The sequence below is a fragment of the Manduca sexta genome, unplaced genomic scaffold (genome assembly GCF_014839805.1).
Source record: "Manduca sexta isolate Smith_Timp_Sample1 unplaced genomic scaffold, JHU_Msex_v1.0 HiC_scaffold_2287, whole genome shotgun sequence".
Classification (NCBI taxonomy): domain Eukaryota; kingdom Metazoa; phylum Arthropoda; class Insecta; order Lepidoptera; family Sphingidae; genus Manduca; species Manduca sexta.
This window is the reverse complement of record NW_023593236.1, coordinates 1-15,137: the sequence shown is the minus strand read 5'-3', so window position 1 is coordinate 15,137 and position 15,137 is coordinate 1. Positions and strand designations below refer to the sequence as shown.

The window sequence follows — 15,137 nt, the reverse complement described above, 5'->3', positions numbered from 1 at the left end:
AAAGGAAGTCAATTATTCATACTACGTGACAACCACACTTATATTATGTCTGGCTGGCTGTTGGCGCCGCTTCTCCTTTCACTGGCACGCAATTAAGTACACGTCGCACTGCAAACGACGATATCGATTACTTCCGCATTCTTGAAATGCATTCCGGATAAAGTACTAAAGAATTTTCTATTACGTATTTTTTTCAATTATAATATTCAATGAGGTAGTAAGGGATACGCATGAATATATCTTGAGTGTTTATTGTTAACGTCTTGCCGAGTAAACTTGTCCACCCAAGTTACCAGGTAGAATTGCTGTAACGTTCTTCGCCTCCCTTCGCCGGTAGGACAGGCACCTTAATCTGCGGCAGTACATAAACTTCCATGTCGTCATGCGCCCCTAGTACTATACAGAAGTTTGCACGTGTGACCCGTGCAAGGGAGAGATTGAAATAAATCGAAACGAATTGAATCCGCCAGCAATTCCTTCAGGAAATCTCTAGTAGCAGCAGCATTTTCAATGAAACCTTTGACATTTAAAAACGATTGTTTACATCATAGATTGGTTCAAACAAATTATTAGTATTTTATAGAAATACCGCGACAAAAAGGAAAAGAATGAGGTTCGAAGGTAGAGAAAGAAACGAAAATATAATTTTAAATTATAGGTAATACGGGTATCGAACCCGAGACGTCAGCACTACAGTCGTACTGTAAATACAGCTACTCCACCGAGTTAGTTGTAATATAATACTGATATTTACAGTGTCATCAAAAGACTTACCAATATGAACATCCTCGTCTAAGTATTAAGTATGTCTAAAACAGCTTAAGTTTAGATGAAACACTGAGAACTTATCAGTAGTTGAAAACTCACGAGTGAAGAATTTAGAGATCAACGCTACAGCTTAGTTTTACGTTATCTTAGTCCGGGCTTAATTCGTTTATTTTCTGTACTCCATTAAATTGAAAAGGTTTTTATTTTAGACAAACTGTGATCCCCACTACAATTATAATTGAAAAGAACTTCAACTACTTTACTCGCCTCACTTGCTGACGGTAGTCGAGCATAACAGACCTGAAATATTTGTTTCTGGATTAATATCTATCTAGTCTTTTATATCTACCCAATACGATTATTTCTATTGTATTCCGTAAAAAGTTACAATAGTAAAGAGGCAAGACGATTTTCAACAAAATAAAAATAAAACCCAATGACTGGAAAATAGGTACAGCATCTATTTAGTGACAGATAGAAATTACGCTTAATTTTAACTATCGTTCGTGACCTCTTAAGTTGATTTAATTTTTTGACTTTAATTAAAAATATATTTTGGTAGGGAACACGTGATGTAAATGTTGTTGTTAATGTAAAACAGTGTTAATTTAAGAAATTATGGGTAACCAGCAATGGTGCAACATATCATGAAAATTCCTTGCCATAACCCATCCAGTGATATCATTCCTCAAAGAACCAAAAAGGTCTGTCCCGTTACCATGGAGGCTGCAAAGTCTTCAAAACGTCGGGAGAAAATAATAATATAAATAACCATGATAAAATCCGTAAATAGTTTTATTTCGAAACAAAAAAAAACTGAAATTTTGGCACATTGTGACGAGGTTTTAAAAGATATTTTCGATACCAGGGTATAATAAAACCGCAGTAATAAACGGTGTCACAGTTTAAGTAAAATATACAAAGATTATTCTAAGCAATGCCAGTACACTAGCGAGACAAGGCTAATGTATTTTTTAAGGCTGGTAATAAACCAGAAAGTCGATGATTCTACATAACCTCCAGCTGCCAAGAGAGACAGTTAAAATCTTTACATATAATAAAAGGTAAATTTACTTTTCCAGTGACATACAATGTATACGCAAAAATTTAACGCAAGAAACTAAAAATAAATAATTAAGATCTACATAAAATATATAAAATAAAAATAAATAAATAAAATAATTTGTGTACTATTGATTTTTTTGTCTGCCTTAGTATGTCTATATAATTACTGTTTATATTCTAATTTTATTTAAAATATTGGCAAGAAAATCATTCAGCGTATATCTCAACTTATTTTAGTATACTAAGATCAGCTTCTTTTATAAAAGGTCATTGTAATTCAAGAATCTTATTAAGCATGTCGTGAAAATAATTGCAAATAAAATTCGACGTGGACGGCGCCATGTTAAATAAAATTAGATTCTCTCGTTGATTTATGAAGGATTTTTCTAATCTCTAACTATTACTGCACGTGTATTCTTTATCTAAATGTTATTGTATCTATTATCTAAATGTTCGCCTGGGCTATCAAGCGAAATAGTCAAACCGACTATTATTTTGAAAATCACTTTGAATATTTTACAATTATTCTAATATACGGAGCACCATTTAATCCATACATTCCATGAAACAGTTATGTACATAAATCTGCGCCTTGGTTAGCAGGAAATGGCGTGGAAGGTCTGCGTAAATTCCATTAGATAAGAGTGAAGTGCAAGCTTTGTTGTGGTACTACTCTAAATCATACTAATGTTAAATGTGAAATATGACGATGTCTATATTCGCTAGCACACCACATAACATAGATGAAAATGAACACAGATCAGAGGATTATGCCTGTACAATTGATACGACTGGCCGGCAAAATTATAGCAACTGGTGAAGATCAGAGCCTCTTGGTAGACATTAAAGCGGCTATACTATAACTAACGTCTACTCGAATGAAATTTCTTAGACTTTGCAGCCCTCGCACCAACCACAACTCCTGTAAGCCAGGATCAGCCGTGGCAGTGATGGCACGTATTTTATGAGGTGAAGCTTGGCAATTCTCAGGGAACAGTAATTTGTGTTTATCCCGCAATGAAATTATTCAAATAAAAAGGTACGGAGCTCCATAGTAAAGCGGGAGACAAAATAATAAACCGCCGAGGCATTTTAACCTCAATTACAGGAATGTTTACAACTAGATAAGCCAGTTGTAAAGCACCACGGACAAAAATTAAACGAATGGAAAAACAGCTGTTAGATTTAGGGATTAATGTAATTCCTTAGCAGTGCAACGTAAAAAAGGCCGGTTGCATCATACGTGCTCCGATTCTGGAATTTCGAGTGGTTAATTATAATCGACTGCCGCAGGAGCTGAGGTTGAATGCAGTTGCATGCGCACCTCGATGACCCAGAAGAAAGTGCGAAGAATTGCAGGATTTTAGTCTGAAGGAAGGTTGAGGCCTGAGCTCAATAGAAATCCACGCCTATGAGTTTGACAAAAATCCGTAAATGGATTTCCCGTGTTGAAAAAAGGTAGACACGTAGATACAGTCTATGATCCCAATGGGATAACGCTTATTGAATGACGTTAAAGTTACTAAATCTATTAACACACAATAATTTAAATCATTGAAAATGATTATCAATAAATTCTAAGAAACATTTCTTTGCTACCCTGATCATACAAACAGAAGCATTTAAGCGTGATTTTATAACAAATTAAGGTTTAATTTTGAAGCAAGCGTTAGAACTTTTAATGGGCTTAAACAATTAATTCGTGTGCAGTGGGCGTGCCAATACCGAAGTTGTAGAACACGAGATTTAATATCTGCACGTAATTAATTCCTGTAACTTCTTTATATTACACAACCCTGAGTTCATTACAGGGTCTCGTGGAATATTTAAGTAGGGAAAATGTAGATGTAATAACACCTATCCCACCATAAGAAAGGGAATTCTCTAAAAGAGCGAGTTAATATTGTATGTAGTGAAGGTACTACGTAGTAGTATGCTTACTATCATAATAATTAACATCAATAACCCAGACGGAGTCTGGTTATCAAAGACAAATTTATTTGTCAAATTTCATTAGCATCCCTAGACTTTAACAACATAATGTTTGTAAATTATATTACAGACCTTGTGTCTGCAACTCTCATAAATTACGAGAAAGCTTACCTGAGAATATGTACTGTGCAAACGCCATTTCATTCCTTTTATTCTCTCTAGTTTTTGTTTGCAATTCTATTAGGGCCAAACCACGAAAACGGTGGTAAATGGCGACGCGGCGCGGCGAGCGGTACTCCGGCGCTATCCGTACTGCTCTGGCTCAGGTATAGCCTCCCATTCTCCCGTATATGTGTCTCGCTCTCTCGTCGCTGCTGACATAAAACCGCTCGCGGTACCGCTTCGGCGGCGACTTCGTGGCTTGGCTCTTAAGGAATAGTTTTGCCTTTCGCGACGGGACAAGTTCTTTTTTCTTTATGTTATTGAGAAACGACTGCAGATGATCAGGTCGTTTACCTGATGTAGCTGTCTACAATCATTGGGATATCTAAAATTTCAAATAGAAACTGAATACCGCTTCCCTCGCGCTTCAAACTGGGAAATAAATTTGTCCGTATGTCTAGAATATTCCAGAAATGTAAAGCCTTCACGGGGAAATATTACCCTTGTACTAACTAGCTTTATCAAGTTTTTATATGGGACTTTATCCGTTGGCATTTAAAGAGCAGTGTAGCGGCTGGTCCAACTTACCGATCCATTCCTTGTGCGAGACAGTAGGGGGACTCGTTCTCGCTCCACAGCCGCCACTGCTAGCAGTGGGGCGAAGATTGCAAACGCCACGAGCCAGAGGGCGGCGAGGAGTGCGCATGCGCCACGCCTCGACGGCATCCACGGCTGCCTCAGGGACTGCGTGATGGCCAAGTATCGGTCCACCGACATGGCAGTGATCGTGAAGACGCTTGATGCTACAGCTACTCCTGGGGAGGAAAATAAAGAGTTCATATGTTGAATATGCACGAATTGGTTATATAATATCGCTAGTTAGTCTAGACTTTTTGGTCTCGTGGTGTGGTATACTTGGAATGTGAAATGGGAGGTCCTTGTTTCCTGGGAACCCTAGACTGGTCGAGAAATGAAATGAAAAACGACGCGACGGGTTGATTGTTAGATTCTCGTATTAAGACTTTTTTTTGTGATCTGCCAGTATTTTCGAATATCAAGCCGAAGTGTTATGGAGGAAAATTATACTAAACGTCTCTCATATTTAGATAAAAGAATTATCGTTCGCTTTAATAATGAAAGAAAACATTATGAGGACACCTAACCTAATTGTAAATAAGAAATGAAGTCTGCCAAACCACACAACGCCGTCGTTGACGACTAGAACCTAAACGATCTTAATATAACCAAGCAAGGCAAGTCTATAGAATTACTGAGCATTAAACGTGACAAAAGTTATAACATAGTCTGCATTATGTACACATTATGTTCAAATTACTGCCTGCCTCGGTGGCGTAGTTGTATTGCATGTCCGGTACAATAGCGCTCTGAGGTCCTGGGTTCGAATCGGGTCGGGCAAAGTGATATTTAGGTTTCTCTGCTCAGTATCAGCCCGGAGTCTGAATTTGTGCCCGATATGGCGATAGGCTCGCCCCTGTCATATCTTGGGACGGAACATACTTGGCGAAAAGTGGGTGCCTTAGTTGCACCTTCTGCATACTTTCGGGGATAAATGCGTGATGTTATGTATGTATGTATGTTCAAATTATATGGAATATTTATAAATGTAAACGTTGATCGAAAGTTTCAAAGGGTAATTTATCAAATAAATTATTACCCGTCACATTGTCACTCTACTGAAAAATCATTTATCATGTGTGTATTCTCAAAATTGAATGTCATCAAAAACTACTGCGCAGTTCACCCTTCGTACAATCCGAACCGTTCCTAACAGCAAATGGGATGGATAGAAAGAAATAAATCTTATTTTGACAAAGGAACTTTTTATTTATTTATACACTTTTTACATACAGGAGGAGCATACACTTTTTATATAAGGACTTAATGTCAAAGACATTTTCTATCACCCAGGGTGGTGCAGAGATAAACTAGTAGGTGCATCTATAAATGGTTTAATATTATAATTAAATCTATTTTTTACACAATAAAATTGTTTATATAAACCGGCACACGATATTAAGCCAATATGAGAGTCATAAAAACGTTTATATAATAGTTTGTTTAAAATTAAACAAAAACAATCCGCTTACAGCTACGTCGTTCTATAAATATATTGTGAGAGATGGTTAAAACTACATTAATAGGATTTAACCTGCGTGCGTCAGTGTGAATACGCACAATGGTTTGAATAAAATTGATTGTGCTATAATAAAATTATCTTCATAATGGGATGGAGTCAATTGTTATTGACAGCTCTTTATTGATTTAATTTATAATTCTTTTTTAGTTAATAAGAGTTAAATTTCTTGTACACATTAAGTATTCTCATTTGTCCTTGTTCATCTATATAACAATATATAACCCAATTTGACATATTTCTCTTACTCGTCGTGCCATATCTACCCAGACTCTACCTTGTAGTAAAAAAAATATAATACTGCCAACACTCCAATTCCATTTTACTTTCAAATAACTTCGAATGCATTTTACGAAATTCGAAAATTGCTGAACGAAAAGAAACTTCAATAAAACGTACGCAAAACTAGTATCACAGAAGTTTGAATATGTTAATAAAATTGCAAATAACAATACTTAACGTAGTCAAGAATATTTACTGAGAAACTATTCAGAATATCGAAAAGTTGCTTCACCTTGGCGAACAATGCCACAACTATAGCACGTTTTAATATAACGTCTAATAAGTATGAATACAGTAATATAAAAAATAATAATATCAGCCTTGTATTATATACTGTCCCACTGTTGGGCACGGGCCTCCTCTACTACTGAGAGCGATTAGGCCTTAGTCCACCACGCTGGCCTAGTGCGGATTTAGAGAATTTCTCAGGTAAGTAGCTTTCCTCACGATGTTTTCCTAAAAGCTTCTTCTTGTTAAAGCAAGCGATAATTCACAAAGAATACACACATCATTTTATAGAAAAGTCAGAGGTGTGTGCCCTTGGCACATTCGTCTCGGCAGTCCGCCCAAAACCAATCGAGGTTATCGCCGTTTTTAGTAATATAAAAATAAACATATTTACAAACATTACTAAAAACAGACAAAAGCTTAATTCGGCACAAGAAAACTTAAAAAGCATAATTAGAAATCATGATTATTTGAACATACTATGCCCTGCGGTATACAGTTAAGATTATCATTTGCCTCTATATTTCCCGTGGGAGTCGCAGAGAAACAGAAACATTTAATACAGGCTCACATCGGAGGTTAATATATTCAAAACCAACTCCCGTCACAGACTAGATTGGAAAAAAAATAATTCACATACGTTTTACAATAATTTCAAAGACATATTCCGTTAAATACATGATACCTAACCTTTGTTTTTAAATAAAAAATGTAACATACCCAAATTTTATTTTTAACTAATAATCACACTTTATAATGTTTAAAAATCGAACAACAATTTGAACACTACCCACAGAAACAGACAGTCCGATACCCAAACGAACTCTTACTCCTTTTACTTATTGTGCAGGACCACTCAAATTTCGTCCCAAACAATTTGCCTAATATTAAAGAACGTTTATTTAATCGTTCATTAAGCTTATTTTAAACTGGTTTACGAACGTCGGTGCCTACTATAAACGCAGATTTATTTTACAACGTTCCGTGCAAAACAATAACCTTTAAACATTTTACTATCGCTAAATCTTGTGCTCGATGATTTTAGCTGTTATAAAACACGTGATTGCACGCATCTCTGCGATACGAATTTATTGTTAAATATGTCGTTTTACTGTCTAATGTGTATTTATATTTTTTATTGTTTTGAATGACGAGACGAGCTTGCCGTTCGCCTGATGGTAAGCAATACGACCGCCCATACATAGTAGAAACACCATCCAACACTTTGAATTACAAAGTATTGTTCGGTATGCCACTGCGCTCGCCATCTTGAGATATGAGATTCTCTTCTGAGATATTGGTTTATAAGTCTTAATATACATCCAATAGTAACACTAACTACAATGTCTCCTTCAAACCGGAACACAACAGTGACTACCACTCGGCGGCAGAAATAGAAATTGCTACGAGAAAAGAAATATTATGTTGTTGAAATAGTTATATTCCACCAAATAACATGTCTACAAACTTTCACATGTTATAATATTAGTGTGACGAAAGTCAAGTAAGTCTACAACATTACGAAACTTGTAAAACACTCAAGTTTAAAACAAATTACTTTTGTCTCACTTATTCGACAAGTAGAATACACTAGACCTTGTATAAGGTGACTGTAAGAGAGAGCTTAGTGTTTTTTCCTTTTACTAAACATTATTTTCTTTATTTTGCAGAAAATATCCTTTATTACATAAAGAATATATTTTTGCGTCGTTTACTGGAAGACATTTCCAGCGTAGTAATTCTCAATGACAAACTCTTGGATTCGTTGAGATTACGTATAGTAATCCTTAAATCGTTAAACATTAGGCTCTTATCTTATAAAATACTAGTTTTGCGGCTCTAATCGCGTAGACGACCTTCTCCTGGTAAAGTAGTTGCCTGTACCGGTCGAAGATACTGTAGCCGCCTTTTCGTAAAAGAATTATCAGAATGGAAGCAGCTTCCGAAATAAGCGCGTTTGAACAAATAATAAACCGTTCTCTTCAACTAAAGCTATATTAGTAGAGATGGGCACGTATATTCTTAACCTGCATAAGTTACTTTTCAATATGGCATTATTATTTTTGTGCGTTGCGACAAACACGTCAAGTCTAATAAAGGAGCAAGAGCAAATCTCGCACGTACAACGTCGTGGCAAGCATATTTCCATGTGATAAACTATTTACGGATTTTATCACGGTGATCTATATTACTACTTTCTCCCGTCGTTTCGAAAGTTTGCAGCCTAAATGGTTACGGGCGGACAGTAGACAGATAGTAGTCCGCGGTGACCATGAAAGCTACTCTTTGAATGTGTGAATAGTTTTATATCAATGTCTAACATTTGGGTAAACATAAATCATTATATTTCTTGTTTTTTAAAAAGTTATCTGAGAATTTTCTTTTGCCAGTACAGGATATGCAACATGTCAGTCGCACGCGACATTTCTATTAGAGTGAGAATTGACTTTATCTACCTAATATCTCTCACGACTAAAATACTAAACCTATTTTGACGAAGTTTCGTAATGAGTAACCTTATATCATAAAAACTACAAAGGCTGGTTTAGCTTTTGTCACAAATGAACCTCCACGCAGGCGCAGCTACGAGCAAGAACCATAAAAATATGCCGCAAACGTGTATCATCTCAATGAAGTCAGCATCAACGGCCACACAATTACTTAAGTTATACGTATTAAATCGTAGGCAATGAAACGAAGAAACATATGAAATCTAACAAAAATAAGAGAAATAATCTATATAAATTTTGTTATCATAAAATTAGAAATAAGTTAATTGCCATAAACTACGATTATATCAACTTAATTACAAAACATTTCGCTAGCATTGGCTATATTACCAGATATAATTTATTTTATAACCGGCCAGACCCATGAGTGATAGCATTAACCCCTCTAGGGGATAAATTGCCTAAAATCGTTTTTAGCGCTCACGTATGCATAACGAAATTGTGTACAGAATTTCTACTTATTATTATTGATTATGTTGTGCGATTTATGTTAATTAGTTTTAATAATTTCAATACCATGCAGTCATTTTGCGTGATGCGTGTATAAACATACAGACAGAAAAAATCTAAAAAATTGTTTTGACTTCTGTTGTTGCAATAAAGACCCACCTTATTAGTTTTTCTACAATATCTACAGATAATGTACAGATCTCTTGCAGTTACAATTTTATTATAATATGTAAAATTTTACGGATTGGCTAGAGTTAAACACAGATACCCAATTGAATTCATATATTTTTTTTCAGCGTTCCTGTGAGTTTCTGCGATATTTCTGCGTTATGCGGTCTATCTTTCTGTTAGATGTCAAATACTGCGCTTGTTGGTAAGTAGACTTTATGCTTACCACATTATAGTCTTTAATACTGTGTATATAAAATTCGCTTTATTAAAAAGTAATGCCGAAGTTAAGGCGAAAAGATTTCTTCGTTTTATAAATTTTAGTTATTTAATGTTTGATGTACGCACGCAATGAACAAAGTTTTCTATTGTCATGCCGAATCAGTTTTGTAAAACATCATTTATTACTTCGCATTTATAACTTCTAACAATGTTTTTTTTTTTTATAAACATAAAATTGCAAAACTCCGCATTTTAAATTGAGTTATTGTGACGTGTTGGTAGCTTGCCATAATTTATTTGATATCGGGAAAATGATAAAAAATACAAAAACTCCGCGAGGTGGAAAAAAACGAAACAGAAATTTCTACCAGGCAGCGCGCGTTTGCCCAAAAAATTATACAAAATTGTGTTACGGTTTACGAATTTTTTCGAAGGTTCCAGCCTTTCTCATTAAGTTCGAGGAAGTTTTTTGGAGTAAATTTTTTGCTAAATGCTATTATTTGAGAGTACCCACTTTTCTTTTAAAATTAAGAGGCTAAATGAGGTCTCTAGTATGCGAGAGACGGGCTGCTATTATCTTGGTTTGTTTTTTAAGCTTCAGATTGAAGAGTCGACCAAAAATACCAGTAACACTATCCAAATTTCGGCTGTGCTAGTCACTGTGAGACATTAGATGATAAGTTGCCAAAGTCTAGTAATTTTATTGACTACAGTATTCTTCAATGAGAATATTGAAAGTGAATACTAACGGTACCAACATTAAAACAAAACTTATGAACATTTTCGTGTACAAGAGACCTGCCTGTCTAGATAATTTTAGTTTAATGTTTCCACCGAGCAGCGGTAACCAAGTTTTCCTATTTTGGCTTAAGAAACTTTTAACAGCTATTCTTTTAGGTTTCGTCATCGACCTCACTTCTGTGTTTGCTGTAGGCACTACTATTTGGTACGGTATATGAGATTTTTATTAATGCACGGCAAAGCGAACCCAGAACACCTGATGGTGAGTAGAGTGGGGTCCAATAGAATGTAGATAGACAAGAGATGACTTCTCCTCGGCAGTCGACACAATTATGCCGGCCTGTTGGAACCGGACATACACAAGCTGACCCCTGTAAAAGACACGTAAAAGAAAATACCTATTCTTTATTACCTATATACTAATCGAAGGATTTTACTTAACGTCGTTTAGTCGTATAAAAATACACCGCGGCTCCTGTAAATACAAAATCTATTTAGATTGACAGCCCGCGTTTTATGTCAATGCTTAGTTAATTCAGGGAATACTGAATCCTCATTAACTTGCAAATTATTCACATATAAAGATAAGGAGTGCAAAATGTATATTGCATACTTGCCTTCATGCTAAAGCGTGAAACAAAATATTAACTAAACTGGTAATAGTTCTTAAATTTAATGACATGAGAGTCACACAAGAGCCTGACTCCAAGCTAATAAAGGGTTACAGTCGTTTCAATTATGAGAAACTATCGGACCCGAAAACGAAAACTTAAAGCAAATATTTGCGGCTCATACACACACTTCATGAATACAATAATAATCGGAAAAGCTAGATGTTAAGTAGAATAGTAGTAATAAAAATAGCTTGTCGCCTTATTATCTTAACTTACTCTTAATTACTTACTGTCGGTACTGTCTGAAATAAAAATGTTTGGATTTGTTAGAAGTAAAAATTAAAACCGCTGAACGGCTTTGAATTTGGCACAAGCATAGACCATGTCCTGCATTAAGAAGTAGGTTTATTTTTTAATTTAAAATCTCATTTTTTTTATTTATTTATTTATTAAACTTTATTGTTCACCAGGGATAAAAATAATAAAACAAGAAAATAAGTACAAATGGCGGTCTTATCGCGCATAAGGCAATCTCTTACAGACAACTCATTTATTAAAAGGATAGCGCCGGTGTCGTAAAGATGGTGCTATGAAACGCTACAGTGATAAGAAACTTTTGGACTGGGACAGATTTTCACGTGGGTAAAGCCGACGTGTATTACCTATATACTCATAATATTATGTTAAATAAAACTAATGAGGCACCAGAGATGTTCAGTTTGACCATCTTCATACGGGACAATACTATTTTCCACTTATTCCTGACTCGCCATGACGCTGTGTGAGAGGGGAAATAACTAAACACGATACTAGTTAAAAGGCACTAAATCTACGTTCCAAGTATCTCGGTTAGAGATGAGCTAAGCCAAATAGTAGATCACGCCTCAAACTTCCCGATCCCGCCTCAAACTTGGATGAACTGTTAGGGCTGCTCTAAAAGTGTAGTTACCTGCTTTATTTTTACATACCTTTGGAGTAGGATTTCTACGAAACAAATAGGATGACACAACTCAAGAGCTTATGATGCTTCTTTGTATGGGATTTCGTAGGCGCCTGGAAAGCACCCGATATATTCCATACATGGGTGGTTAGAGATTGTATACGTGACATCCAGCATAATCTGTCTACAATAATGGGTCGTTTCGAAAGGGATAGTGTCACCGTCTTATAGAAAACAAACATAACTTCCAAAAGGCCGGCATAATTTTGTCGACTGGTGAGAGTAATCATCTCTCGCAAATCGACACTATTACCCCACTTCATTTACCATCAGAAGCAGTGGGCTGATTTGGCTTGCATGTATAAAATTGATAATTTGCTTTTATATAATTAATGAGATACCTAAGCACTAAAATACCTCTTTTCGTCTCTGTACCTACTCTTATCGTTTAAAGCAGGCAGTACAACCATGGTGTGGTTTGAAATATATTGTATTTGTACTAGGCATATTACAAACGCCAAGTAAAGGGATAATAAGGCGAGACTTTCCATTTTTACATTACTTGTAACATTCATGTAACCTATATTCAGCACATAAATGATTTGATTTTGACTTTAGGTAGCTATAGGTTTATGGACTATTTTCCTCTGGTGTCCACGCTGGACTCTGGGTGGAAACTGAAAACCAACACTGAATTTGATGGCTTTCATCATAACACAGCGTGTGCTGAGATGGCTATCCAGTTACCACGGTGTAATTGCACATGGAAATGTTCCCTCTTCTGTGGCAATAAATGTTACTTTTTTTCGATATCTAGATACTTTCGATGCTGTGGATATCTCAGATTACCCACATTTGCCGCATGAAGCTGTGAAAAAAGGTTCGTCTTGGGATACATTTGTTTAAATCCAGTAATGTACATCAGGAAAGTAAGATGAACATATTAATGGTAGGATATATTCCGTATCCGCTCGGATATCGACCACCATATACAATGTATAAGAACCCGCTCTAAAGGCTTTAGTAAGTGTGTCGCGTTCCAGGGTCAGACTGTGTGTATCCGGTTCTAACAAGCCGGCATAGTGTCGAGATTTATACTTAAAAAAAACTTGATTTTTACCATTATTCCAATATTTAAGGAAATCTTAATCGTAAATCAATAGCAAATTTCCCCACATCGAATGGCGTCAAATTGATGAAAAATTACCCAATTACCGATGCCAATTTTGGCGGATGAGCAATCTCGGGGGAATATTTTATTTCCTATATAAATATACAAATGTAAGATTAGTCTACACACATCAATAAAAGTCAAATTTATATTTTCTACTTGGTAAAGACCGTGCCATTTTTACATATTACTATTATGAGATAGCTTTTATCTCAAAAGAGTGATAAAAAGCGAGTGTAGATGGAATAGCCGGTAAGGATCGACTGCACTGAACCTTTGAAAGTCAGATAATCTCACATAATCTGTCATTCTTAGAATCGGGCAAGTTAAAAGTACCCTGATTCGGCAAATATATGAGGAAAATAATAAAAGTGGAGAGGCGAAAAAGTGTACCAGAATCATGCAGAGAGGCAATCCGCAGCCTCCCTATGGGATAGACGCATGATATTTTAACTCCAAAAATTTGCACGGTTCATTACTATATGCATTCTGTAAAGTCACATTGCTAAGACTAATATCAACTAATTATTCACCTTGCAAGAAGTTGAGAGTCTTGCACATGACCTCGCCGAAGTACCAGAGCACGGTGACCGCCTTCGCGATCTGCACCGGCATGCAGAACAATGTCACTAGCAGGTCCGCCACAGAGAGGTTCACTAGGAATATGTTGGTCACACTGAAACAATAAACAATATTTTAAAGCCAACATCGATAGTTTACAAAATGTAATTAAAATTTCTCAGCAAACACCACACGCCTTCGTCCTCGTAGGGAAGGAAGACGTGCAACCAGGGAGGCCTCGTTTTGCCTGTTTAATCCAACCTATTATGAGATAAAAGGCCAGGCTATCTGTATAATCAATCGATGCCATACTCCGGGCTTATACTGAGCAGACAAGCCCAATATAACATTGCCCGACCCGAGATTCCATCCAGGGACTTCAGGGCGGTAGCGTACTGCGCACAAAATACAACCACGCTAACGAAGCAGTCATTAACATTTAATAATACCTTTACCTCCTTTATTAATAGTGTTTATTACTTAAATGAATACACTTGCAAATATGTCTTAGTATTTAAAGAATTGTAAAGGCTAAAATGGATTTGTATCGTTGGCACAGTGTACTTCAATCTATCCTTCTAGAGTTACAGGCGTGAATATAATATTTATGGAAAACTTAAATAACCTCCCATATCTTATACCTTATAAACCAACTTAATGCGACTAAAGAATTCAATCTCAGCTTCCTGATAGAGACTGTGATATAAATAAGTCATCTTGCATTTAAAATGAATGACAAGGAATGCATAAACTATGTATTAAGGGCTGCGCACACGACAATTTTTTTTCCACAATATTTTTATCAAATTGTGATTGTTTGTCAAACCGTGAGGATTAAAAGAAGAGCGAAGGAAGGGAGAGGTCGATAAAATCCGTTAAGAGTATTACCACGGCTTCAGGGGAGCCCACATCGGAGGCTGAGTCCGCGGACTTGACACCCACGTCATCGCTGACTTTAACTTCCTGTGCTACTTTACCATCAGCGATTCACTGAAGACAAATATACATCAAACCGGTACTGCACTAATGGAGTTTTAACTTCCACAAATTACTACAAATTCCGAGATAAAATCTTGAACTTGTATGTCCGTTCATAGGTTTCGATAACATTTTAGTCTCACTTCCCGGAATTTCGATGAAAGTCACAAGTAAACTGCAACCATCAATA

At 36.0% G+C, this 15,137-nt stretch overlaps 1 protein-coding gene across 1 annotated transcript; it reads right to left on the bottom strand.

Moving 5' to 3' along the window:
* Window positions 1-4,087: 4,087 nt before the first annotated feature.
* Window positions 4,088-14,916, bottom strand: LOC119192042 (QRFP-like peptide receptor). The gene is made up of 4 exons (XM_037445890.1): window positions 14,858-14,916; window positions 13,942-14,084; window positions 4,516-4,742; window positions 4,088-4,294 (listed from the first exon to the last, which is right to left on the bottom strand). Exons 1-4 carry the CDS (start codon window positions 14,914-14,916, stop codon window positions 4,088-4,090), a joined length of 636 nt encoding a protein of 211 aa, XP_037301787.1.
* Between the last annotated feature and the right edge of the window lie 221 nt (window positions 14,917-15,137).

Coding starts and splice junctions, on each gene's coding strand:
- LOC119192042 (XM_037445890.1), bottom strand. CDS start 14,916: ATGACGTGGGTGTCAAGTCCGCGGACTCAGCCTCCGATGTGGGCTCCC. Junction 14,085..14,857: donor TGGGCTCCCCTGAAGCCGTG/GTAATACTCTTA, acceptor TTATTGTTTCAG/TGTGACCAACATATTCCTAG. Junction 4,295..4,515: donor CTCGCACAAGGAATGGATCG/GTAAGTTGGACC, acceptor CAATGATTGTAG/ACAGCTACATCAGGTAAACG.